The sequence below is a fragment of the Vicugna pacos genome, chromosome 33 (assembly GCF_048564905.1).
Source record: "Vicugna pacos chromosome 33, VicPac4, whole genome shotgun sequence".
NCBI lineage: Eukaryota > Metazoa > Chordata > Mammalia > Artiodactyla > Camelidae > Vicugna > Vicugna pacos.
Window position 1 is genome coordinate 3,945,430 of NC_133019.1, and position 25,472 is coordinate 3,970,901.

Genomic DNA, 25,472 nt, shown 5'->3' on the forward strand with positions numbered 1-25,472 from the left:
CGCCTTCTCTTCTCATTCGGTTATCTGCAGCTGTGAATTAACATGCTTCTTTTTATCTGATTCCATATAAAGCATTAATTTACGTGAGAGCTTAGGTTTTGGCTGAAATATACTATGTACAGAGAAGGTACGAGTCGAACACCTGCTTCTCTGGCGTGTGCAGCTAAAGCTGCCATGTGAGGGGCTGAGAGACGCTGCTGAGGCCGAGGCCCAGCGGGCAGGTTTGCATCTTCTTCTGTGGACACTTTCTATCAGCAGACGCAGCCTCGCCCGGATACTGAGAAATGTGGAAAGAGGTAGTAAAGTTTGACCTGAGTGTAAAAATGTTGAGGAGTAAAAATACAAAATAAACCTTGAATTTTTATTTTAAATAAAGTAATCAGAATTGTAATAAAAAAAAATACAAGCTGGTATTTCCCAAGTGCTTTCTGTGAGCCAGACATTATACTAAATACTGCTTGTATGTTGTCTCATTGACTCTTCACAGCAGTTTCAGACGAGGAAATTGAGTTTAAGGACTTACCTAGGATCGCAGCTGGTAAGTGGTGGGGCTCTGTGCTAGAATCAAGGCTGTAGAGCTGTCCGGCACATTCATTCTTTTGTAAAAGTACTAGAAAAGGACAAACTGACAAAACTGCTATTTTGATAAGCAGAAATACACGATAGCCTTGAGATACCTCATGTCTTTAATGAGTTGAAGGTAAAAAAGTCTGATGACTAATAATGCACTGTAACCTGTGGGCTCTTAAGTAAGTACCTCAGCTTCTCTGGTCCTGTTTCCTCAACTGTGAATTAGGAGTAACTGTATCAATTCCAAATGCATCACAGAGCACTGTGAGAATTAAGTGAGGTGGTAATTAGCAAACAAACCAGCTTGCTTAGTGAATTTTGAATGGTAGATGTTCTAAGGCACTTTGGTGAAGTCAGACCTTAATCTGTTAAATGTGGAAAGTAATACTTTCCTGATGACACGAGGGTAGCATTGTCAGGATTGAGGCAGTGGATAAAGAAATTCTTTGCAAGTTGGAAGCTTAATGACGGTGAGGTGTTTTGCGACAAACTACACCTCACAAGAGAGATTGTATTGATAATATTCTTGGTGATCTAGTTATCAGTTTATTTAGGTATATTATTCCTTTTAACATAAAAACTAACCTTATGCAAAACTGTGAAATGGAGAAAGCTAAAGTAACAGATGCCATTTTGTAATTACAATTAGCTTAAAAAGGTACCTCTAGTTTTAGAGTTAAACTTGTATGACTTAGACTGTTGAAATTGTGATATATTTAGAAACTTTAAAAATAAAGGTAAAGGAAACCAGAGAAGACACATCATTGCATTTCCCCCCTTTATAGCAACATTGAAAATCTTTTGTTAACAAATCATTAACAGATAAAATCGTGTGGATGGATTCTGCATTTTTGGTTTCAGTATTTCAGTATGCTGGTAAAATACTTACCAAATTCATGACTATTGCCCAAGTGTGGTTTCTTTTGGAAAGACTGACATTCCTTCCTGATTAAGACTTTATGTAAATGTGGGCTTTAAAGTTTATAGAAATATATATCAGCAACAAGTTTTAGTACCTATCTCTGAGACTTTCAGACATTGATAAAAGTGAAGTAAATCAATGAAAAGTTTATTTCTCCCATCTTCTTAATACTACTGCAGTTTCAAGATTAACTTGTACATGTTTCCAGTTAAAAATGTCTTATTTAGAACTGCATATTATTATGTGTGTAAATATTTGGAACAAAAGCCATGATAATTTTATTATTCCCACCCCTACCAAAAAGTTAAGTTTTCCTCAGATAAAAATAAATCTCAAACCTACTTTTCTGCATACGCTATAGTAACACTTCCTCTTATGCCTGGAAATCTTTGTCATTTGAGGGCAGAGTTTGAAACACAGAGTTCACACAGTGAGTTATCAGTGCTGCTGTCATCCTGGTACTGGATTTTAACTGTATCTCATTTGAGATTATCCAGTCCAGAAGTTAGATGTGTAAAACTGGTTGAATGAGAAAAAAATATGTCTCATATTGGAGTCATGTTACACATGCAGTTTACTTCTAAGAATTTGACTGCATATACTTGTGAAGAATAGTATTGTAGAGCCTGAACTGTGAAGGGTCTAACAAGTCAACTTGCCACAATTAGACTCTCTCTCTCTCTCTCAAACACACACACACACACACACACACACACACACACACACACACACACAGGGGGAAAGAGAAAAAGAGAGAAAGAGAGAGAGAGAGAAATGTGAGGCCTCTGAATCAAAGACCAGACCTTTTATAAGCTCAGAGAGTAACTTGTGTGGTTCCTTGTGCCCCAGTCTCCATGAAATGATGCAGTGAGAACCAGATGTATCCTATATGTACTGTGGGGTTTTGTCCCACAAGAGACAAACTCTGAAATTATGAAACTGGGAGCTTTGATAGGATAGCTGGCACTTCTGTCCATTTGCCTTTCTGGAGATGGAGAGAGGGACCTTTGCTCTGGAATGTAAAACATCCTCTCCGGGAAATTAGGAAGGGCTCTGTTTCACGGATGCCCTGGAATGTGCAGATGGCTGTGCGGGGCGGGAAGATGTCCATCTCTCTGTTGGGCTCTGTCACTCGGATTTGCATGCAGTCATCCCTTATTTAACCCAGATGCCGGAGCTGTGTGCTCAGGAAGTTCTGACCACGTAGAAACGTGAAAATGCTCATGAAGCTTGCTGTCCCGACAAGGGTGTGTTCTGGGGTGAGCATCTGTAAGATGGGATGTGGTTCTGCTTTCTGTCACTGGCCTCATTTCCCATGTATTCTTCGTGTTCTGGCCTCTCGCTGAGCTGAGGGTGTTTCTTATGTTAAGGTATCTGATTCTCAGTTGAGGAAACAGTGCTCTTTTCCAGTCTGGAAGGAAACACTGTTAGATTTATTAAGATGCATGTAGGTCTCTACCTTTTTCCTAAAAATTTGAATTGCAGTTTTGTCTGTTACTGATTTTTGCCCTGTGCGCTGAGATTGGAACTTACTTCACTTAACACCCACCTAAGCTGTGACTCTAGTAAGGAATTATTCTTCCACTTGTTATTCTCAACTCGGTAGTTCTGAAGTAGTATTTTTAGTGTTTTGAATATTAGGATGTTGATGGTAGAGGTGAGCAGACTGCATGATATTGTGCAGCAGAGATTGTTTTCACGTTTCCATACCTACTGTGGGCTGCAGGGGTGAAGGAGACTGCTGACGAACTCCACAGGTATGTCATAGTGAAACTGCAGCCTAAAAAGCATTATAAAAGGTAAATAAAAAGAGGAGAACTCTTGCGTTGCCCCATTTGCATCTGTTGATTAAGCTTTAATGAGTGGTTTTTATGTGAGTGGGGTGATGTATTTTTACTCAGCTTTATGCCGATTTCCATTCTTCATGCAGAGAAAGGACTTTCTTGAACATTTGAAGTCTTACTGAATAGAGTTGTATTTTTAAATATCCTAACAACACTAATTTCAGATTGGTTTCCATGGTGATAGAAAAGTGAACTCAATATAGGAAAAATAACTCCAAAAATAGATTTGTAAGGAATCCAGAAGTATGGGACTAGGAAATTCTGTTTTCCACCCCTTATAGACAGAAAATTGAAATCATTAAGTTGAACGAAATAAAAATAGCTTAAATCATTACGTTCATGTCATAAGTTTTTAGTCAAATATAGTCCAGTCTTTCATAGTGTATCCTCTTGGTCCATGCGGTTCAGGTGCTGTATAAAACATCTTGATGTCAGACTTGCGGTGTAGGAAGTCTTGAAACCCACAAACAGTTCATTCAGAGTGGCTTCGTTGAGTGCCCTGTACTTGCCGGATGCTTATGTGAGTGTCGCTGATGAAGCAGATCATGGGGAACAAGCAATACCTCTCAATGCAGTGAGATGAGGAAAGTGTAGTATGTGCTGTAGGAGCTCTTGTTGATATTCCTGTGGCATTCAGGAAAACCGTTACTGAAGATTGAATAGATTTTAGATATGCAAAAATAGAAGTGAAGGGCATTTAGACAATTAAAATAGCACAGACAGAGGTACCTGGAAGGAAGGGAGATGGATGGGTTAGAATGACTGTGGGACAATGTGTGTTAGAAGATACTTAGGAGAAATGCCATCCTTCAGGGCTCACCTGAGGTATTAGGATTTTGCACTTAGATTAGTTTCTTCGTAGGAACTGAGAAGGTGTTGAGGGCTTTTGAGAAGAAAGTACCATGATCGGTGTGTAGTGGGAAGTGGAACAAGACCAGTTAGAAGGGCACTGTGATCATGCCATCCACGTCTAGACCAGACGCTGCAAGGCCCAGAACTAGGGAAGTAGCAGTGGGAAGTGGGAAGAAAGGAGCAGGGGTGAGATACGAGTTTTGGGAGACAGGAGAGGTTGGGGAATCAGAGGTCTAGATAGATCTTGGCCTTGAGAACATAGAAAGAAAGGGCTTGTGGAGAGCAGGAGTGGTAGAGGAATGCAGGGTGATTAGGTTGGTCAGCTGGGCGAATGGTTATGATATTTATTTACTTTGGGGATTCAAGAGGAAGAAAAGAATATGCAGGGAAAGAGATTGAATTCAGTTTTGAAAACAAGTGCTGTATTCCAGTACGGCATTTTATGTACTCATTACTCGAATACGTAGTGATCCCCACTTAAACTGCAGGTACTTTTCAAGCTGTTGGGGTAGGTATACACCTGTCTCATTTCTTAATTATGTATTCTGGCTAAACATCTGTCAGCGTGGATTACAAATATTTTTATCCCCATTTGTGACTGTCCTTTTCCCTTGGTGTATCATGTCCCTTTTGTGATAACTTTAAAACCTTTGGTGGAGTCAGTTTTATCAGTTTTGCCTTTTTCATGTTTAGCTGAGAAATTCTTCTTGCCCTATGGATGGGAAGGTATTTCTCCACATCTCTATTACATTATTACTACTACTACTACTTTATGTTTTAAAATTTTGATTTTCACTTAGGTGTTTAATCCACCTTGAATTATTCTTTGGGTGTGGCTTAAGGTCTGAATCTGTTTCTTTTCCTAGTTTTCTTAGGCCATAGACCAAGCAGGATTTCTTTTTCCCTGTGGTTTATAAGGCCCAGTTGGTCATGTATCAATGTCCAAGTGTGTGTGTCAGTCGTCTTGCTGTCTTTTCGGATCCATTGGTCCACGGTCTGCCCCTTTGCTAGTGTCACACTGTCTTAATGAATAGGTTCCTGATATCCTCTGTTAAAAACAAGCACCTCAAGTCTTCGTGACTTAACACAGCAGCCGTTTCGCTGTTCCCTGATTCCCTGGAGTGACTCGGATGGCATCCCCTGTCCGTCCTCCGTGGGCTCGCACGTAGTCGCAGTCGTGCGGTGACAGCAGCGGGGCTGCACGTCCGGTGCTGCAGTGGCCCTCCCTGAGGTCTTTCTCCTCTTTCTCTTCGTGGTGGCTCATGCTTCGTGGCCTTTCCACGTGCTCGTTCTCCAGCTCTTTACTGTGGACTTCTGGCTGGTGGCTCAGGGCTCTGAGAGCAATAAGCGAGCAGAAGTGGTGAGACTTTTTAATCACTAGTGTTGGAGGTCACGGAACATCGCTTCCTCCACGTTTCATTGGGTCAGACAGAAGCATAGCATAAATTCAGAGGGTGGGTGGAGCTCTCCTTGGTGGGAGGAGTAGCAAGTTGATTCAGAGACAGACTGAATTGTAGCCTCCGTAAGTCTGGAAATCTGGTAGGGAAAATCACCTGCCTTCATCAGAATTATCCTGGTTATTTTTTGCTCGTTGTTTTTCAATTTACATTTTAGGTTCTTCTTGACAAATCCTGTGGAAAAAAACAAGCTATTGGAATTTTGATAAGAATTGCATTTAATCTACAGATTAATTGAGGAATGATTACTGTGCATACTGTACTGAATTTTCAAATCTTACGGGTTTATTTATATCTCCCTTCACAGCTTTCAGTGATGTTTGGTAATTTCCTCTAATACTCAGCACATTTTGTTTATTTTTATTTATCTTTAGGTACCTTATAGTTTTTATGGCTAATATGAGTGGAATATTTTAAAAACTTCATTAAAAATTAGATTCTGTTGATTATTGAAGTGCTATTCATTTCCACATTTAAAAATTCACTTTAAAAACAGACTTATTGAGCTATAATTCATATACCATATAATTTACTGATTTAAAGTGTACAGTTCACTATTTTTTTAGTATATTCACAACCTAGTGCACCCATCAGCAAAGTCTAGTTTTAGAATATTTTCATCACTCCAGACAGAAACCCTGTACCCACTGTCAGTCATTTCCTTTCCCTTCCGAATCTGCGCCCCCTCCCTGCCTCACCCCCACCCCCTGCCAAACCCCACAGCTCTGGTAACCACTAATCTACTTTTTATTTCTAAAGATTTGCCTATTCTGGACATTTCATGTAAATGGAATCACACATACGAATTCAAAGGACTCTAAGAAGAATAACAAGAGTTGAATAACTCACACTTCCTAATTTCAAAATTTACTACATTGCTAAAGTAAGCAAAACCGAGTGGTACTGACATAAAGACAGACATACAGACCGAAGGCATAAAATAAAAGGCCCCAAAATAAGCCTCACATTTATGGCCGCTGGGTTTGCAGTGAGATTGCCACATCCGTTCAGTGGCGGAAAGGACACTGTTTTCAACAAATGGTGAAAATGTTATTTCTTTAAATAGACTGTCTTCCCCCTTTTCCCCCTCTTCTTCTGGGATGCCAGTAATGCATGAGCTGTCTCATTGACTGGTATCCCATACGTTCTGTATTCTTTCTTCAGTCTTTTTCCCTCCTTCCTACCCTCCCTCCGTTTATCCCCCCGCCATTGTGAACGGCCTGTCTTTGAGTTCAGTGCGTCTTTCTTTTACTTGATTGAGTCCGTTATTGAAGCTATTGATTGAATTTTCAGTGCAGCAGTTGTATTCTTTATCTCTATCATTTCTTTTTTTCTTTAATGGTGTCTGTTTCTTTGTTAAACTTCTGTTTTGTTCATGTGTCGGTTACCTCTGGTCAGTTGTGGCCACAGGCTCTACCCCCGATCAGTCGGTGCCACTGGCTGGAGTTAGTGTTGAAGCGGGGCCGCAGGCCGGGCTCTGCCTGCGTGAGGCCAGAGGCATCCTGTGCCTCTAGGTGGGGTCTGGCTTTGCAGTCGGGGAGGGTCGCTGACTGCACTTTGTGGTAGCTTGGTCTGTTGGCTGTAGACTCCAGCTGGGTGAACTGAAGACTGTGTCCCTTGACCTTACGCGGCTGCCATTTTGGCTCTGTGGTTGGGTGAGATTGCCATTAGGGACGCGGTGGCACTTTCAACATCCGCTGGCTGGTCACTCGGTGCTCTGTCCTCCTCCTTTGCCACCTGGTGACCCCAGGCGGTCTACTCCTGCCCGTCCCCCCAGAGTTCCCTGTGAAGTGAGACAACGGTGGGCCTCCTGAGGCTGGCCCCTGACCACTGGACTCTTTTTAATCCACTGTGGCTAATACAGAGTTGGCCTCTGGCAGCTTTACTTTGCTTTAATTTATCGTTACTTTTAAATATTTTGAGTGTAAACTCAGGAGGTTCTTTTCAGGAGAGAAAATTGAAAATTGGACAGATCTCTTTGTGCTTTACTGCTAAGCCAGCAGTTCTCTGGGCCGAGGGTGAGCACCCCGCCTGGTTGCTAGCACTCTTTGCTCCCCAGGTTTCTGTGCCAGCAGAGTGCTCTCCTCCATCTGCCCTGGCCCAGATCCTCGTGTGTAGTGTGCCTCATGCTCTTATGACGCCTCAGTGAGGTTTCCCTCAGCTTTTCTGTGGCACCTCAAACCTTCAGTTGTTAAATGTCCTGAGAGCCTCAGGGGCTCTCTCTCTCAGCTCTCTTGCCTTGCTCCCATCTCCTGGGCTTAGCTGCTTTGCTTGGGGAGACTCCACGCACTTCCCGGCTCAGTTCCCCTGCTCCTCCCCGGCCCTCGAGCACTGGCCCTGTACACCTGGTGGAGACCAGTGGGAGTCAGTTGCTGGGTGGGTGTTGACTGTCTGCTACCAGGTCCTTCTTGGAATTTTAGCTAATCACTCCGGTCCACATGCAGGCCTTCGGAGTTCGGCTGGTTTCTCCTTAGCCTGTCTAGGGCAGACTCTATCCTTCTGCATCTTTGCCTGGCATCTGAGCACATCCGTACGAATCTCCTCTGTCTCAGGAAAGCCTTGTCATTTTTTTGCAGCTTAGTTCAGGTGGGTTTCTTTTCATTCTTAATTCTTTGATTTTTAAAAAAACTCATTTTGTGGTTAATCTGGCTTGTTTGGCTTGTGTGAGAATGATCATGAGCCTCTAAACTTCTGTTTAATACCAGGAATTTTTTTTTTTATGAAATGCTTCCAGTGATACTTCTTTCAAAGATAGAGAATATATTCTTTATATTTCTTATAATATTAACTGTAATGATAGGTAACATCTATTGGGTACTTACTGAGTGCCAGGCACCTTGGTGAATACTTTATAAATGTATTATCTCATTCCAAACTTGAGAATAGATAGTATTATATCATCCTCATTTTCCAGACGAGAGACTAAATAGGCAGTTCAGTGTTGCATAATCAGTTAGTGACACTTTTGAGCTCAGGGTTGTCTATGTCTGGAGCACAGTTTACAGATTCACGTCCCCAGAGGGGACAGGTGTGTAAATAAATGAGTGCAGTGAGTAGGGTGCAAAAAAATAACAAAGCAGGTAGCACGAGGAATGACAGTTAACATTCAACGTAGATACTAAAAAATGAAGAGTAACCACTTCTGTGACGGAGACTCTTGGAGAGAAACGCCTCCTTCACGGGATCCGCCCCTTCTCAGCCCAGCCAGTTGTTGCCAGTGTGAGAATACGGGTCCAATGTTTCAGATCTTCAGATTTTTTCAGTAGAAACTAGAAATCTGTGTTTTTCACGTGAAAACACTTGGTTTCTAAACTTTTGCTGCTAATTCAAGTAAAACTAAAATAAAACCCAGTGTGTGGACCTGCCCGGTGCTTCTGTCTGCAGGCCCAGCCTGTGTCCTGGGCGGCCAGCTTGCAGTCCCTGCGACAAAGCCCGCACTCCTTTAAACCACCCGATCCCAGTTTACACAGGTGATGGAAGCTGAGGAAGTGAAGGCCTGTTTTTGAATGAATATATTGTTTTATTTACTAAATAAAACAGTTGTGTTAGCTTAGATGTAAGCTACAATTTTTAAAAACATGAATTTGTTTAAAATCCTGAATAATGCATTGTATCTGCCCGAAGCAGTGTCGTGTGTAAGGTGTGTCCTGTTAGGTTGACGTGAGACCCAGGTGTGACTGAATGCTTCTTGTGTTCTTGTTTGTCTGTCATTGACTGTTCTCCCTCCCTTCTGCCCTTTCTTTTTTGATGCAGCTTTCACTTTCAGAAGAACAAAATGAAGTAACAAAAAACGGCTGTGAATCTAAAGAGCTGGTCTACCTCGTGCACATTGCTTGTCAGGTAATTGCGTAGCTGTGCTCTCCGTTTGCCATAAACTTTAATGCGAATTCAATGTGAATGAACAAATATAAACAAATAACATTGGCTTTGGTAAGACAGATGTTTTATTTTATTCTTTCTCCCAGTCACATTGGCATTTCTGTGTGTACTCAGAGTTGAAAGAGTCAATTTAATAGAATCAGTTTAATAGGTATTTAATTTACAAACTTTAATGAAAATTCTTGTAAGAGTAAAGGAGATATATCACTTCTTGATGATGAGATTAAGGGCGTCAGCTCTTGGCCACGTATTGCAATAAAAGAGCACACTCAGCAGTCTCTGCCTCCGGTGCTCACTTTTCTGACCACGACCGCAGGCTCTGCCCGTGGAGACCAGTAGGACGTGTGTGCTGCGGGAGTGTGCTGTTTCCTCTCTCTTAGTGTCAGAGCTTTTTTGAGGGTTAATTACCATGACTGGCTCTTAATGAGATTTAAAATATGTCATTTGTAGCATTGATTATTTCCTCCAGCAAGTAAGCAGTTAGTTCCTTAATATGTTCTTTGTTCATTGAGTCTTTTTGCTTTTTTTTTTAAATTAGTCATTGTAAAGCAAGTGTTTTTGAGGAAAGCTTTCTTATGTACAAACTGTCCAGTTTTTTTGGGGAGAGAGTAAGGCATTTGTGTTTTGTTTTGTTTTGTTTTTGCCAAAATAATTATTCATGTACCTGAAGTTAAAAATTAAATAATCTGGAACAGTCTAATGCCTATTTCACATGGGAAATACTTAAATTCTTAGACCCTTAAGGAAAACCTTTCAGAATTAAGTGCTTTTATTTATAGGTGAGAGGATATGAGATTGAAAACTGAACTTAGCTTGCAAATATATATATATACACATATATATATGCACACACACACATATATATACACGTACACACATATGTATATGATGTCAAAAGTTCCGTACTGTTTACACATGTTTTATTGTATGTCACCTTGGTTCCTTTGAGGAAGTGGGCAGCTCTGAATCGCTGTGTCATGTCATATTTCATGAAATACTTCTGTTTAGTGAGTTAATTTTTAAGTGAAAAATGTCAACTGCTGTTATGTTGAACAGGTGAATGTAAAACATTCATGTATTCTGACAATGCAGATACTTCGATTCTCATAAGCAAAACACAATGTCTGAAATACCTGCGCTGTTTTTTAAAAACGACTTTCAAAAGATAAGCATGGTATTTTGGTACCATACGTTAGAATGTATAATTTTTATTTATGTTACGCCTCCATGAATTAGTGACCTAGGTAGTTAGATTATTTCCTGGTTGTAAATATCTTGTCAAACTGCTTAAAGAATTTTGGACTTCTTGTCATGTTATTTATTACATCAGGACAGTAATTTGCTGCTCTGTGATGATGCCGTCGTGTTTCTCTCTGCCTCAGCACCACAAGTGACGGATGTGTTTTCATGGCTGGCCTTCTGTATCCTTGCCGTATACATCAGCCATAAACCATATTAAACTTGAATCATATATATTTTTTACAACTAAGAGAGACTCACAATCAAACCCTCTAATTTTGCAGATAAAGAAACTGAGACCTAAATTACGGAACTTGCTTTCCTAAGTCACATGAAATCTTAGCAGGAGACACTGAGGACTTCGGTTTCCTGTTTCCAGCTTTTCTTAAATCTCCTTGGATTTCTCAGTCCAGAACAGATTTCAGAGATTACTTAATCTTCAGATGAGATAAGATCACCCTTATACCCTGCAATCTATCCATTACAGAAGCTGCTTTTGCTAATTTCTAATTTTTAATAATGTGCACTTGAAATTCTTTTTATTTAACTAAAATTCTTGATCCTTGTTGAAAATTCAGTAATTTAAAAAAGACCAAAATTTGATAAATCCTGACACTTACTTCATTGAGCCTCATTACATAGAACAAAGCATTTTAAATTGTAACATTAGTGGCAGGGAATCTTCATAGTATTCTGTATTCCATTGTATTTATTCATTAGCAAATAAGCAAATGTCAGCTTTTAAGCATTCATTTGAAAATGACCAATGTAAACCTAAGTGTTGCAAAAATTTATTCTAACACGTGCCCTAATGAAAATTCCCTTCTGATCTTTACTTTTGTTAAGTGTAAGAGTAACTGTTGCTTAATAGAATACCTCGTATTTTATTATCCCATAAAAGTAAGCTTTAGAGTAGTTGAAATGAATGGTTCTTATTGAAGTTGAATTGTAGTTGAATTACCTTTGTATATTAACCAGAATTCATGAATGTATAATAGTTTACTTTTTCTGAAAATCAAATTTTTCCTAGATATTTATGGTAATACAAAGGCTCCTTTATGTCCCGGTCAGTGGGGTAAACAGTTGGTTTTAGGTGAATGCTTTCTGCCTCAAAGTATCTCCTGTACTCTGATGCTTGAAATTCGACCATCAGAAATGACTTTTGTTTGATTGCTGTCATTCATTTCACTTATACATCACCATACACAAGCATATGTTATGAAATACATTGTTGCTGTTATAATTTTGAACAAACTGATACCTCTTAGATCAATTAAGAATAAGAAAAGTAGCCTAACAAAATTTAGCAAAACCAAATTCAACACAGCTTTAAAAGGGTCACATACCATGACCTAGTGGGACTTACTCCAGGGAGGCAAATATAGTCCAGCATCTGCCAGCCAGTCAGTGCATTAGCGCAGCGGTAACAGAGCAGTGGGTGAGACAATATGATCATCGCAGCAGACGCAAAAAGACATTTCACAGAATTCATCATTTGTTTATGATAAAGCTGCTAACAAAGTGAGTATAGAGGAAACATACCTCAGTGTAGTAAGGGCCGTGTATGACAAGCCCACGGCTAACATCATGATCTGTGGTGAAAAGCTGAAAGCTTTTTCTCTAAGTTCAGGAACAAGACGAGTACCCCTCTTATCATGTCTGTTAAACTTTGTAGTGGAAGGGAAGGAGTAAAGCTGTCATATTTTGTTTGCACATGACATGATATTATATAGAGAGAACCCTAAAGACACTAACAAAAAAAATGTTAGAACTAGTAAACAAATTAAAAAGTTGCAGGATACAAAATCAGTATACAAAAATCTGTTGCATTTCTATATACTAGCAGACTATCAGAAAGAGAACTTTGGGTTTTGTTTGTTCTTCTTTCTCTAGTTGCTTTAGGTGTCAGGTTGTTTATCTGAGGTTTTTCTTGTTTCCCGAGGTAAGCTGATACTGCTATAAAATTCCCTCTGAAAACTGCTTTTACTGACTTGATTTGGATCCTCATGTTTTCATTTTCATTTATCTCTAAGTATTTTGCACAGCAAAGGAAACCATAAACAAAACGAAAAGGCAACCTACAGAAAAGGAGAAAATATTTGCAAATGACATGACCAATAAGGGTCTGATTTCCAAAGTATACAAATAGCTCATATAGCTTAATAGCCAAAAAAAAAAAACCCAATCAAAAAATGGGCAGAAGACCTAAATAGGCATTTCTCCAAAGAAGACATCCAGATGGCCAACAAGCACGGGGAGAAAAGGTGCTCGGTATCACTAATTATTAGAGAAATGCAAATCAAAACTACGGTGAGATGTCACTTTATACCAGTCAGAATGGCCATCATTAAAAAGTCTACAAATAATAAATGCCAGGGAGGGTGTGGAGAAAAGGGAACACTCCTACACTGTTGGTGGGAATGTAAATTGATACAGCTGCTATGGAAAACAGTATAGCGGTTTCTTAAAAAACTAAAAATAGACCTACCATGTGATCTAGCAGTCCTGCTCCTGGATATATATCCAGAAAAGATGAAGACCCTAATTCGAAAAGATATGTGCGCCCCAATGTTCATAGCAGCACTATTAGAATAGCCAAGACATGGAAACAACCCCTGGTGCCCATCAGCAGCTGCTGGTTTAAGAAGGGGGCAGTGTGTGTGTATATAAATAGATACATATGTATATATAATGGAATATCACTCAGCTATAGAAGGGAATGAAGAACTACCATTTGCAGCCACATGGATAGACCTAGAGATGATCATACTAAGTGAAGTAAATGGGACATAGACAGTGTTACGTGACATCACTTCTATGTGGAATCTAAAAAACAGAACAGATAAATCCATATACAAAACAGAAACAGACTCACAGAGGAAAGAAACTTCGCATTACCAAAGGGGAGAGGGGAGGGGAGAGGGATAAGTTAGGAGCATGGGATCAGTGGAAACTGCTATACATAAAATAGGTGAGCAACAAGGACTTACTGTACAGCACAGGGAGCTATATTCAACATCTTGTAGTAAAATATAAATGGAAAAATTCTGGAAGAAATACACCTTTATAACTGAATCACTCTGCTATACACCTGAAACTGACACAATATTGTAAGTCAACTGTACTTCAAAAAAAAAAATCCAGAGCTTTGAAATAAAAGTTAACATGTATTTAATCTCTGTGATAGAGATATATACATGTGTTAAATTAATTTTTGTAATTTTCTAATCTTTGAAGTGTTGAATAATTTTTGAAATGTTTAAATTAATTGCAACTGTGCAATGTTGTTGTTCTTTTTTTCCCTGCCTTGCTGTTCATTTTTATCTTTTATTTTTTTGCTGTCCCAAAAGAACAAATATTTAATTCCCTCTTGTCATTTAGGAACACTTTGGGTAGAAGGCAGCAGTAGAGCTGAGACGGCAAAGGAGCTTCCCCGAGTAAAGGGTAGAAGATCGACTTTCCGTGGTAGAGCAGCACTGGAAAGTCGTGCTGGCAGGAAAGGGAACATTCTGTAAATGGAAGGAGTGCACGTAATTGAGCATAACTGGAAGCAAAGGAGAAGTGGGTGAGATCAAGCAGTCAATTTAGACAGGCCCAGATGCTGAAAGCTCTGATACATGCTAGTGTGTTTGGACTTAATCTTGTGGATCCGTGGTTCCCAATTCAGCCTGGTCATCAGAATTAACTGGATTCCAATCCTGACTTTTTGAACGAGCATTTCTTACAACAGGGACCAGGAGACTGTTCTTTAAAAGCATCTGCCACTCCTGTTCTCCTTTTCCATTCTGATGACCCTTGGAAAGAGGGAGGTGGCGGTGCTCTCCACATGTGTGATGGAGAATTTCAGCTCAGAGTAGGGTTGGGGGTTGGACAAGTTTAGGCTGTTCGTTGTTGACAGCCTGTGTTTAGATGTCAGCACCTCTCCCATGGATTGGTACCTTCTGCCCCTTCTGGCAGAGGCAGATGGAGAAGAGCTACATAGAGATGTTTTCTCCAGTTGTGAGATGGTTACTTTTTCTCAGTCCCTCCAGATTTTTGTGAGATGAAAGCCTCTGTATAATATTAGATTAAGTTTTAAAACCAAATGGTGGGTAGGGGCTCAGCTCATCATTGTGCAGTAGGAGCCTTTGAAGGCTTTTTGTCAGCGTGACCTGACAGGCTCTGTATTTCGTGAGGAGGGGAGAAGATAAAGTTGGGGAGGTAAGAAATGATGTCAGTCCTTACTAACGGTTGGGCTGTAGGAAGTGATACATTCAAGAGAAAATTAGAAGACAGTATGTAATAAATATGCTCTTTTTATTTTTAATCCTCATTTTTAACGAGCTTGTGAGATCAGGAAAGGAAGAAAGCCTGGGAAGCGGGGAGACAGTATGGGTTATAGGTAACACACGAGTGTCAAAGGCTGGTGGATTTCCGTAGTATTAATTTTCAGTATATTTCCAGTTTGTCGCTGAAAATGTTTATGGTAACTAATCAATAACCTGGCCTTGTCTTTCTTTAATTTTTGGCAGTGTTCTCCCACCCAAAGTTATCTTCTGGTTCTCTCTGTGGGTTTAAGATCACATGCTGTCTTCCTGTCCAGCAGTTACTATTCCCAGAGAGAGCCAGTGGACTGACAGCGGTGGGAAGAAGTTTAGCGGACAGTTCTATCTTATTTTCCATTACTGACTGTTCAGTGTAGTATAACTCACTAGAGTATTTTGAAATTTAACTATTTACTATCAAGTCAATTAGTAAGTATAAAATCTCACGAATAAAATATCGTCATAGAGTAAGGCCTGATTTGTAACCATTTCCTAATAGAGACAAGTTACAGGAGCCTTCTTGTTTCTTAACCGTAGGGCAAAAGTTGGATTGTTAAAAGAAGTTATGAAGATTTTCGGGTACTTGATAAACATCTTCATCTATGTATTTATGACCGACGATTCTCCCAGCTCTCAGAGCTTCCCCGTTCTGATACCCTGAAGGACAGTCCAGAGGTAAGCATTTAGTACTCTGCAGAACTAACCACTACTCCCGAATTAGCAGAAAACTCCTGCCTGTCTACTAAGTAAAAGCTTGTGTTGAACACTGTGGGAGAGTCTCCGGATCACTTATTTCCCAACTGAAAGACTAGTAATGCTGTGTAGGATGTTTAGAATTAAAATAGGTGCAGCATGTAATTTTATAAGAAGAAACTCCTATCTTAATGTATAAATGAGTGTTACATGTGAGCAGATCATTCTTCAAAGAGAATATAAAAGATGGGAGCAAAATATGGGAAAACGCTGACCTCACTAATAATCAATGATGCCGTTTACTCAGTTTATGACGGCAGGCTGTGTCCGTGAACTTACTTCCACTCCTGCCAAACATTTCTAGTAAATACATGAATTTTTTTTTAATTTAAAAGGGAAGAGAGTCTTCATAATGTCAGGAAATAAAAAGAACCATCAGGATCAAAAATTGTGAGGAATCTTTGAAAGTAAATGAGATAAAATTTGTGGGGGCAAGAAAATACGGCATAAGACACTGGTGCGGGAAGCCTGCAGAGGGACAGATAAACTGGACGTCTTCAGTGTAACAACTGAGTATACAAGGTGACTGAGAAGAGCAGAGGGCTTTCCGAAGCATGATTTCTATCCTTAGAGGGGAAGTGAGGAAGTCACAATCATGGAATAAGAACAGATTTTTATAAAAATAATCAAAGGTCTTAGAAATGAACACACGGTCATTTAAATTAATTTTAATAATAGCAAACTTGAATAGCTGGAGTACATACAAAACGGACACAGATAAAGAGAGAGTTAGTGATTGGGAAGAGCAAGCTTTGTAAGAACACAGCCCTGAGGGGATAAAGAGTTGTGAGAGAGCAGTTGGGAGTCACGGAGAGCAGACCCAGAAGCTCCTGCTCCCCTCTCGTGGGAGTTCTAGGAGAAGAGAGTGGATGGAAGTAACTAAATCTAAAAAAGACATGTTTTTTAGATTAATGGGCCCACTGAGTGCTAAATATAACAATTGAAAAGACACACATCTAGAAACATTGTAGTAAGATTTCAAAATGCCAAAACATGGAGGAAACCCAGAAAGCTTCCAGAGAGCAAAAAGGAGATCTTCTCAAAAGGACAAGAATTGCATTGGCATTACACTCCTTGGTAGCCATCATGGGTGCTTGAAAGCAGTGCAGAATATCTTCCAAGTCCTAAAGGGAAGTCCCTGCAGATCTGTAACCAAGTCCCAGGCAGTTATTAGGTAGGGCGAAGTGGAGACATCAGTCACGCGAGAGCTGACGCTGTGGCAAGGTCTCGGGGATTTCTTAGCACCACGGTTCCTTTGTATCATAGAAAACCTGCAGGCCTCTCTGTCTCCATTTCCCTTCTCTGCCCAGTGCATTTTTCGTTCTCAGACTGTCTTCAGAACACGACCACACCCAACAGGTGCCAGGTTCTCACCTCTTATTAAGGTAGCAGCCAGATTGAGCTGGAATTTTGTATCACAATTTCTGACTCCTCCAGCAGCTTTTGTCAGCCAGCTCATGTTCATCCCGTTCCTGGACCCATCAGCTGATGTGTGGTGCAGGACTGTGTGTGGGGCAGTGTGTGGAAGACTGCAGCAGGCGTCTTTCTTGGAGAAAGAGTTTTAGGATAGCGAGTAGCAGGGGGAAGCTGGGTAGGAAAGCCAAGTGTGTCTGTGCTATCACTTTACTTTTTCAATGCAAAAATAGAAAGACAAGGCAGTTAAATGAGAAGCTGTAAAACAGTATGACCCCTGATGATGAGGGGCTGAGAGGTAAAGCTCTGCACCAGACTGGAAATTATGTGAGTGCCCGTAGTTTCAGTTCATGGAGCTGTGAAGCCTCTGTGAAGACACCTCTGTAACTATTAAAATGCCCTAAACATCTGCAGGTTTTCTTTTGCCCCAGAGACAACCAGTTCATATGAGTTTCTCTGACAGAGAACGTAGGATCTCCATTCTGTTCCCACTGAATCTTCTCTTTCTCTTTAGTCGGTCACTCAGATGCTTATGGCTTACCTGTCCCGCCTTTCAGCTATTGCTGGCAACAAGATCAATTGTGGGCCTGCCCTTACCTGGATGGAGGTATTAATCTAGTTCACCTTTTATTAAAATTAATTTTTAAATTGTCTACTTAAGAAGTTTAATATTGATTTAATTTCGATAGCTGTTGAGTTTTAGGAATCGAATAAATGGATCTTGCTCTCATCTTCTGGAAGATAGATATGTGATACATAAAATATTTTTCATCTCTAATCTGTCTTTGATAATCCAGGAAGATAATTTTAATATTATTTTATGAATCACAACGACACCTATTATTTTGGTGTTTGATATATTAATATATACATTTAACAAGGTGTGTATATGTATCTTTTCTTCTAATTGGCTTAGTTATTGAAAATATTTTTCAGTTATTTATGAACAAGAGACAGTGTTGTAAAGGGTCAGTGAGTCTTGAGCGACAGAGTATTCAGCTACCTTTTCCTCCTTCAGTTGCCATGTGCACGGCCATAGTGCTCTCTCCTTGCAGTGGAAACTGGGCCTGCAACAAAGAGTGCATAGAAGGTAGAGCCAACTTGCGCTGGTTCTTCCGCTATCGATAGTGTGGTCTGGGACACATTACTTAGTCTCTTGTAATTTACATAACCTCTTTTAGCTTTAGCATCTTCATCTTTAAGTCGTGATGATGATAATAAATATCTTTCAGAGTTATGAAGATTAAATTATATATATTATATGTACAGTGCAACGACTGAAATACAGTAAATATTCAATAGGTGCTTTTTTTTTAAGATTTTTTTGGTATATGGTTTTGTAAATCAAATTGAATTATCTTATATAGATACACAAAGAAACTTGCAAGTCCCACGCCTTTAACCATCTCATAGTACATTTTCTGTGCTGCAGATGGATAACAAGGGGAATCACCTGCTGGTTCATGAGGAGTCCTCCATTAACACTCCTGCCGTTGGTGCTGCCCACGTCATCAAGCGGTACACTGCTCGGGCCCCGGACGAGCTGACCTTAGAGGTGCGTGACTAAAGGTGCTGTGTGTTAGCTCAGTCCCCACTCCCTTCCAGCCTCATCTTTAACGGCTTAAACAATTTCCTTAACTAAAAGCACCAGATTTTCCTGTGCATCATTGTCTTTTAGTCTGGCATGTCATCTATTTTTTTTTGAATGACTGTACTCATCCTTGAAAATTCAGCTTGAATGTCTCTCATTTCTTGTAGGAAGTCATCCCTGGTCTCCTTCCCTCTGCTCCATGGAAATACGCACGCCCCCCAAACCCGCGCCGCATGCCGTTTTGACTGTCCTCCTGGCTTGTCTCTGACATGCCACTTACTGCTTTCAGTCACAGTTGTTCCCCTCTTTGTCTGTGAGCTTCCTGAAAGCCAGGTCTCCGCCTTTGCCTTTGTGTTTTTATCACCTAGGAGCAATACCCAGTGATCCTTTCTTCTGGGTGTTTGTTCGTAGGCTGAGGTAAAGACCAGATGAAAAGCAAAACGAACATTTCTTGCTATCAGACACAAAGGGAGGGGAACTAAGTTTCTTCCTTTAATACTGGCTAAGAGACTAAAAAATATGCTGAAAGTTATTCAATTTTAGAGGAAAAAAGTATAAATTTTTACTGTCTAGAATTCAAACTGTTCTCAAACTTAAATTTTTAGATTCTATACACAAAAAAATCCTTGGTCTTGAAAGAGACCACGTCTGTTAGCAGATAAGACTATGTGAAGGTGACCTTCATGACTTGAAAAATTGTGATTATACAAAGAAAAATTCTTAAAGCAATGTTGTGTACATTAGGAACATTGTTCTGAACTGCTAAACTCTTTTATCACAGAGATCATCACTTATTTTGATTGAAGAGTACAACTTCCTTTAAATATATTATTAAAGACTATTATTGCAATTTTTATATTTATGATTTTGTGAAAGTTTGTAAACGCACTAGTTTGTCTTCTGGAGTGAAGAAAGTCAGCTGTTTATCAGGAATGTTATACTGACCATCTATTGGAAGAAGTGTAGTTGTCACCCAACTTTACACTTACTGAAAATAACTCAGTGATTGTGGACACCCTAGAGCTTTCCTATATGATGAAATAAGATATGCCGAATGCTTAGCATGGTGCCTGGCACATGGTGAGCACTCACCATGTATTAATAGATGCTGATGTTCTAAATGTGAGTTATTAAAACTGCCTTTTGTAAGTGAGTCTGATCACTTTTAGTGATAGCAGTTACAGAATATTTTAGCACAAGTGGTGATGTATGATGCCTGATGTTCAAAAATCTTACGCTGTACGTCAGGCTTCCCGAAGTTACTACATGTTTGTTGCATCTCAGTCTTCTTGCTGCTTAACTTTTTGTAAACCTCTCCTTAACAAATGGTTAAGATTATTCAATTTTTTACAGAAAGAAATGTTAATGTTTTAACAGGAGTAATGAGCCAGAGAGTAAGACAGTACTTCACCTTTTTGTTACAGTTTATATTTAAATTCTAGAGGCAGTTGCTTTAAAATTTGACTAAAAGCGCTTTGCTTAACGTTTTTTCTCCTAGGTGGGAGACATTGTGTCTGTTATTGACATGCCCCCGAAAGTGTTAAGCACGTGGTGGAGAGGCAAGCATGGATTTCAGGTGGGCAACAAAGAGTTAGGTGTGGAAAATTCAAAGAACGGTTTTTCTTTCAGTAATATTTCTGTTGACAACATGTGCTGACCGTGGACTTTGTCATCAAAAATTTTGTCTGCAGTGATAGAAAAATGTAGCTGGCAACTCTTCTAGTTGCTGTTGTGGTTGTGTTCATCTCCTTCTTCCCCTTAGATGTAGCCAAGGTGTGAGCAGAGTCACACGCCCGGTGACACTTTTGTTATTGGGTCTGTGACTGTGCCTTGCTTTTCATAATGGTGCAAAGTCATGAGTCACATATATTTTCTTCTCTAGAATTAAGTCAGTTTGATCAATATTTTTTAATGACTTGTAGCTGTTACTGTAAACAGTATATCAATTGCAGAGTAACAGCAGTGTCCTTTCCGGTGTCTGCCAGAGTAATTTGAGACCTGATAATGGCGTCTTTTAGTGTCCGCACTGTGGAAAGGTTTTCTTTTATCTTTTAAAACTATCACTAGAAGAGCATCTAAAAATGCCTTAAACTTGTATCCTGAATATATATAACTTGTGGGTTTTTGTTTTCTGTTTATAAAAGTGTTTCTAAAATGCTGCATAGATTAAGTGCTCATGCTATACAGCTGGAAACATTAATAACTATTGTATAAGTATCTTGAGCCGTAAGTATATATAAAATAAAAGCTACTAGGTTTCTATAAAATGTATTTTATCAAAAAATAATCATACAATTTTAAAACAGGATAGCATGGTAATTAAGAGTATGGGTTCTGGTGACAAATTGCTTGGGTTCTAATCTTATGTTATCTTGAGCAAGTAATTTTACTTCTCTGTGCCTTGTTTTCCCCATTTGTGAAATGGTGATTGCAGGACTATTCTTAAACCTCATAAGGTTATTGGGAAGATTAAATGTGTAAGGATAAACTATATAAAGTATCTAGAGCAGGCCAGATGCATATTTTCCACTCAGTAAATGTTGATTTTTAAATGTAATTCTGTTTTATATTTTACAAACTTAATTTTATCTATCTTTTATCTATTATAAAAGCATTTATAGCAACTTAATTTGATGATTAAAACCAAAAAAATTGTATCTTTATTATTACCCCACAAATTTTTTGTTTGTGTAATTGGAGTCCTTCTTTATCTGTGCTCTGATTTTTTTTTTTAATTGAAGTACTGTTGATTTACAACATTGTGTTAGTTTCAGGTATACAGCAAAATGATTGTTTATATGAGAGAGAGAGAGAGTGTGTGTGTGTGTGTGTAGTCTCTTTCAGATCCTTTTCCATTATAGGTGTTATTACAAGATATTAAATATAGTTCCCTGTGCTGTACAGTAGGTCCTTGCTCTTTTGTGCTCTCATTTCTTAATTGCTATGAATAATTGGTGCTTTTGATTAAATATAAAACTAAATGAAAGATCAGTTATCTCTTTTCTTAATAAGAGGTCAGTCTCCATGTTCATTGGAAATGAGCTATAAATGTTAGGGTCCCACAGATGATCAAAAAGTTAATTTGGCTTTACAATGACAGTTATGTTTTGGTCTTGGTATTGCTACCTTTCTTATAATTTTAGACAAGATACTTGCTTTCTTTGGACTCTAGTTTCCCCTTAGAGAGTTTCACTTACAATCACTCTAATCCTTCTCAACATTTTAATTCCATGATTCCAAAATAGCAGGTTGAAAGTCAGTCCAAGGAGGGGCAGTTACTAATAGACTTAAGGGTGCTGTGCTGCTGTCTTCGTTTTTCTGTTACCAGTGACTGCTCTCCATCACCGAGTCTCAGGCTTTACTCACTGTGTTTACATGTTACACTGGGAACATGTTAAAACAAAATCTTGTGGCCTAAGCCCCCAAATTCTGTTTCAGTGGTTGTGGGATAGGATTAAGACTGCAGTTTTATCCATGTGATTCTGGCACAGTTGTTCCTCAGACCGCTCTTCTGGAAGCAGTGCTTACACTGAGCTGTAGGTGAATTCTGCTGATCAGCTGGTGGTTGAAAAAGATGAGCGTTTTGCCAAGTTCTAGTCTGTGTGTTGCTTTAGCCTAGACCACAATTTAGCTGTGGGAACAGAAGGATTAGTTCATCATGTGTTTAAATTATACTGTGACTGTGTTTCTTTTCTTAAACTTCTGGGAGTAGGAAGTGTGAAATTATATTAACTATAGTAATTTGAAATGCTGAGGTTTTTTTTGTCTTCTAAAGAGTGTATGGAATCTTGCACCTTAGTTTTCTGAGGTGCTTCGTCGTGTAGTGTATACTTCAGAAAAAAAATTCATGGCGTCAGCTTTTGTGCCTGTCTGTGAACTGTGGCTGCAAACGTGAGGTGAGGTGTCTGGAAAGCCCCCTTTTTTAGGCAAAAGGCATAACACAAGTATAAAATGTTGATAACTTTGAGGATTACTTGTTTGTTTAGTGCCGTGTTTCTCAGAGTTTTATCTGGGAGCCTCTAGCATCAGACTGACCTGAGAAACCTTTTAAAACTAGATGTTACTCACCAGACTCTGCAGGGATGGGGACCGGAACCTGAATTTTTATCAGGTTCCTAAGATGATGATTAAGCACAAAATGAGAACCACTGATCTGGTCTCTCACTGATGATCCTCGCACAGATAAAGGAAGAAGTTAAACGCAGCTTAACGGGTCTTCTCTTTTCCTCCCAGAAAATCTCTTGCAACTTACTTGGGATACAGTCAGTCTGATGGATGAAGTACCATTTGGAGATGGACAGAACTCTGTACAGCTCATCTTTTCTTGGTTTCCACAAGATGATCAAGGATCAGCTATTTTATTTTTCATAGTTACCCCAGAATGTTGTGTGAGGATTTTTGTGTACAAATATTGGAGAAGCGTTTCTTGGACTATAAACATTGCCTTACCTCAGGAGTTTAATATGGTTCCAATAACTTATGTTCAGAAAAGTATTCTTTATCCCAAATTCGAGATATGTGGAAACCTTGTCCCTTATGATAAGTAGTTTAATGGAGGAAGGCAGTTTACCTGCTTATTTATATGAACCATCATTTCATGTACAGAATCCAAAGCTGCAGCTTTTTATTGCTCGAAATTAAAGAGAGCAAAATATTTCCTCTCCGGTTAAGTGATGGGAAATCATAGAATGTAATTTTTCATCTGTAACGTTATGTAATTTCAGGGGAAGAGGGAGCGTGTGGTACTACAGATACAGTTGTAACACTTCTTCAGTGCTTTTATGTGTGCTTTCAAAGTGCTTTCCATTAACCTTGAATTCTCATGCTCTGTAAATTCTTACACAATATTATTGCCTCTCTTTTACTGACAAGGAAACTAAGGGGATTAAACAACTGGCCCGTTGTTATTTCACTGTTTAGTGTCAGAACTTAGGTAGAAACTAAGGCATTCTGGGCAAAGACAGATCATAGTGGTGACTTAATGAACCAGTGGTGGCTTCTACTCGCCCACAGGTATGAGTCATAGATTTCCGTAGTGGGACGGATGATAGTGGAGATCATCTGGTCCTGAACTATCATTTTAAAATCATAGAAATCGAGAGACAGAAGGATTTAGGTAGGTTGTTCTGATTCACAAAGACAGTAAGTTAGTGATATAGCCAGAACACAAGCTTGGTGAGTTCCGGCTTTGCATTTTCCCCTCTTGGAGCACAAAAAGTGTAAATCATCTTAAATTATTTTCTGTGTTTCTTGTTGCTGTTTTTAGTTTTCTTATTAGTGCCATTAGCAGGTGCCGCTGATGTTTGGAGAGAAGTCAATTTCTAGATAGCCTTTTGTTAATTTATAACCTCGGAATATGTCCTACCAAATGATGCTTAAATGTTGCTTTGTGGAAACTACTGACAGAACAGCTTAGAGGAGTAGTTCTTAACCTCAGCAAACCCTGCGCCCCCTTGTTATGATAAATATTTTCTAAAATACTTTCTTATGATTCTGAAATGAAATTTACAAATGGTACAACAACCTACAAAGAAACACAATTTCAAAAAATCAGTATTATTTTTCACATCTAATATAAAGGAGAAATAAAAGTAGTTTGTGTATGTAAAATACATAGTGTATATTTAAAATATATATACCTGGGACAACTACACGAAGTCTTGCCACTCTAAGTGTAGTCCATAGACCAGTCATATTAACGTCCGTCAGAAAATGTAACAAAACCCATTTGTAATAGCACTGAAACTGTGAAGTGCCTAGGGATATATCTGAAAAAAGATACAAAAGATCTGTGTACTGAAAACTACAAAGCATTTCTGAGAGAAATTCAAGAATATCCTCCCCTCCCCAAAAGAGTTACACACTCTATGTATGGATTGGAAGTCTTTATATTGTTAAGATGTCTTCTCTTCTCAAATTGATCCCAGTCAAAATCTCAGACTTTTTTGTGGAAATTGATAAGCAGATTTAACAATTTATATGGAAATGCAAAGGACCTAGAAAAACAGCCAAAACAAATTTGAAAAAGAAGAAGAAAGTTGGATAACTAACTAACTAATTGCATTGAAGACTTAACTATAAAACTACAATACCAAGAGAATGTGGCATTTAGGGGACAAGTAGGTAAACCAACAGAACAGAAAAGTCCAGAAACGGACCACACGTACATGGACCACTTATTTTCAACAGAGGTTCAAAGTCAGTTAGTGAAACGTGGCCTGTTTTACAAATGGTGCTAGAACAGTTGGATAGATATCCATATGCCTCCAGAAATCCTTTTGATTTATTTCTTGTTCCTTCTGCAAAAATTAACTCAAAATGGATCATGTATCCAAATGTAAAGCTTAAACTATAAAGCGTATAGAGGAAAACTTAGGAGAAAGATTTGTTTAGGCAAAGATGTCTTAGATGCAGTATGAAAAGAACAGTTCATAAGATAGTAAATTGAATTTCATCAAAATTTAACACTTCTGTTCTTTGAAAGACATTACACATACACTGTAGACTGGGAAAATATATTTGCAATGATTATGCCTAATAAAGGACTTGTATCTAGAATGTACAAGGAACTGTCAAAACTCAACAAGAAAACAGAACTCAATTTAAAAAAAATAGCAGAGATTGGAACAGACACATCACCAAAAAGAT

At 39.0% G+C, this 25,472-nt stretch overlaps 1 protein-coding gene across 6 annotated transcripts in view; it reads left to right on the plus strand.

The window, feature by feature from the left end:
* Nucleotides 1–25,472, plus strand: part of ARHGAP32 (Rho GTPase activating protein 32) — a 170,935-nt gene that overhangs the window by 90,531 nt on the left and 54,932 nt on the right. For 4 of the 6 annotated variants that reach the window (XM_072954129.1, XM_072954126.1, XM_072954127.1 and 1 more), the window contains 5 exons: nucleotides 9,399–9,485; nucleotides 15,605–15,742; nucleotides 17,748–17,840; nucleotides 18,666–18,788; nucleotides 20,323–20,400. In XM_072954129.1, the coding sequence (XP_072810230.1) occupies nucleotides 9,399–9,485; nucleotides 15,605–15,742; nucleotides 17,748–17,840; nucleotides 18,666–18,788; nucleotides 20,323–20,400 (519 nt within the window). Of the gene's footprint in view, nucleotides 1–9,398; nucleotides 9,486–15,604; nucleotides 15,743–17,747; nucleotides 17,841–18,665; nucleotides 18,789–20,322; nucleotides 20,401–25,472 lie in introns of those variants that run through there. The other 2 variants (XM_072954128.1, XM_072954132.1) reach the window with 2 other exon arrangements.